Source organism: Helobdella robusta (genome assembly GCF_000326865.2).
Source record: "Helobdella robusta unplaced genomic scaffold HELROscaffold_19, whole genome shotgun sequence".
In the NCBI taxonomy this organism is placed as follows: Eukaryota; Metazoa; Annelida; class Clitellata; order Rhynchobdellida; family Glossiphoniidae; genus Helobdella; species Helobdella robusta.
Window position 1 is genome coordinate 434,545 of NW_008704034.1, and position 1,388 is coordinate 435,932.

At 32.1% G+C, this 1,388-nt stretch overlaps 1 protein-coding gene across 1 annotated transcript in view; it reads left to right on the forward strand.

The window, feature by feature from the left end:
* HELRODRAFT_191198 (hypothetical protein) overlaps positions 1 to 790 on the forward strand; it is a gene marked incomplete at its 3' end in the record, with an annotated part of 993 nt that extends 203 nt beyond the window's left edge. Inside the window, exon 2 of the mRNA XM_009016639.1 lies at positions 239 to 790. Coding sequence (XP_009014887.1) covers positions 251 to 790 — 540 coding nt within the window. The 5' untranslated portion in view covers positions 239 to 250. The remainder of the gene's footprint in view (positions 1 to 238) is intronic.
* Between the last annotated feature and the right edge of the window lie 598 nt (positions 791 to 1,388).

Genomic DNA, 1,388 nt, shown 5'->3' on the forward strand with positions numbered 1-1,388 from the left:
GTTTATTAGTAATTGGAATTGAATCCATATCTAACTAAATATCAATTACTTTTGTAATTTCAATTTTAATAATTATTAATTATGAATTTTTAATTTAAAAATTAAAAAGTTCTAGAATATCTTTTGCTCCAATTTTCAATTTTAATAAAAAAATTATTGGAGATTGTGATAGTAATAATGTTTTTATTAATATTAGGAAATTTAAGTAAAATGATATTAAATAATTTTTTAATACAAGACCAAAAGGAGGATGAGGTCAAGAGCATTAAACGCCAAAAAAGGTGGATGGAATGAAGAAAACATGTCTCAGGCTTTGGACGACGTCTTGAATTGCAAAATGTCTGAAAGAAAAGCTTCTCAGGTTTATAATATAAAACGTTCCACATTAAAAAGAAAGATTAAGGAAATAAAAGAAAAGCCTGGTTTGTCAAGTTCAGATGTCACAAAACCTTACCAAAATGTCTCTACGAAAATCTTTACAGATTCTGAAGAGAAATGTCTTGTGGATTATTGTGTAGCATCATCCAAAATGGGATTTGGCCTTAGCCGTATTAAACTGAGACAACTTGCTTATGAATATGCTATAAAACTTGGAAAAACGCTTCCCCATTCTCGTTCTGGAAGTCAAAGCCCATGGGAAATTAATAAACAGGCTGGAGTTGATTGGCTGAAATATTTTTTGGCGAGAAATGTTGACACCCCAGTTAAAGAAGAGCTTCGCGTGCAGCAAACTCGTGAAGAGATAAAAAAAACATCCCATCATGAACAAAAGGAAATTGCAACAAAATAAAAAAAATCAAATATCCGAAGAGAGCAACAGAGTAACAAAAAAAAATAAAATTAAAAGACAATTATATGCTGAGAAGGACATATGCGTCATGTGTGGTGAGGCTGGCCGAGACAACGAAATGTGGTTTCGTTGCAGAAATTGTGCCAAGTGGGCTCACGAGCTCTGCACGAGTGTTTCTAGTGCAGTTGATTACATTTGCGAATTTTGCATACATGAATAATCTTATTATTTCAATTTTTGTTTCAATTAAAAATACTTCAAATGTGTTTATTTCCATGAATTTGTTGCTATTCTTTAATGGTCCATTTGGTACTTTACCCGGTCCATCCAGTACACCGCTATTGTACCGAATGGACCACCAAAAAAATTGGAACAACCCACCTTAAAAATTAAATTATAAAAAAATTACGTTATTTGGAAATATTAAAAAAATACCGTCAACTGTGCAAGATAATGACAAATCAAGATCAGTTATTAAAATAGCGATAGCTGATTTTGTTGAGCAAAGAAAAAATATTTAGTGAGCGACAAAAAAAAGCGGTCCATTCGGCCCCCGTCTCCCCTATATATTTTAGTCTCGTTTTTGTCCTTATAATCC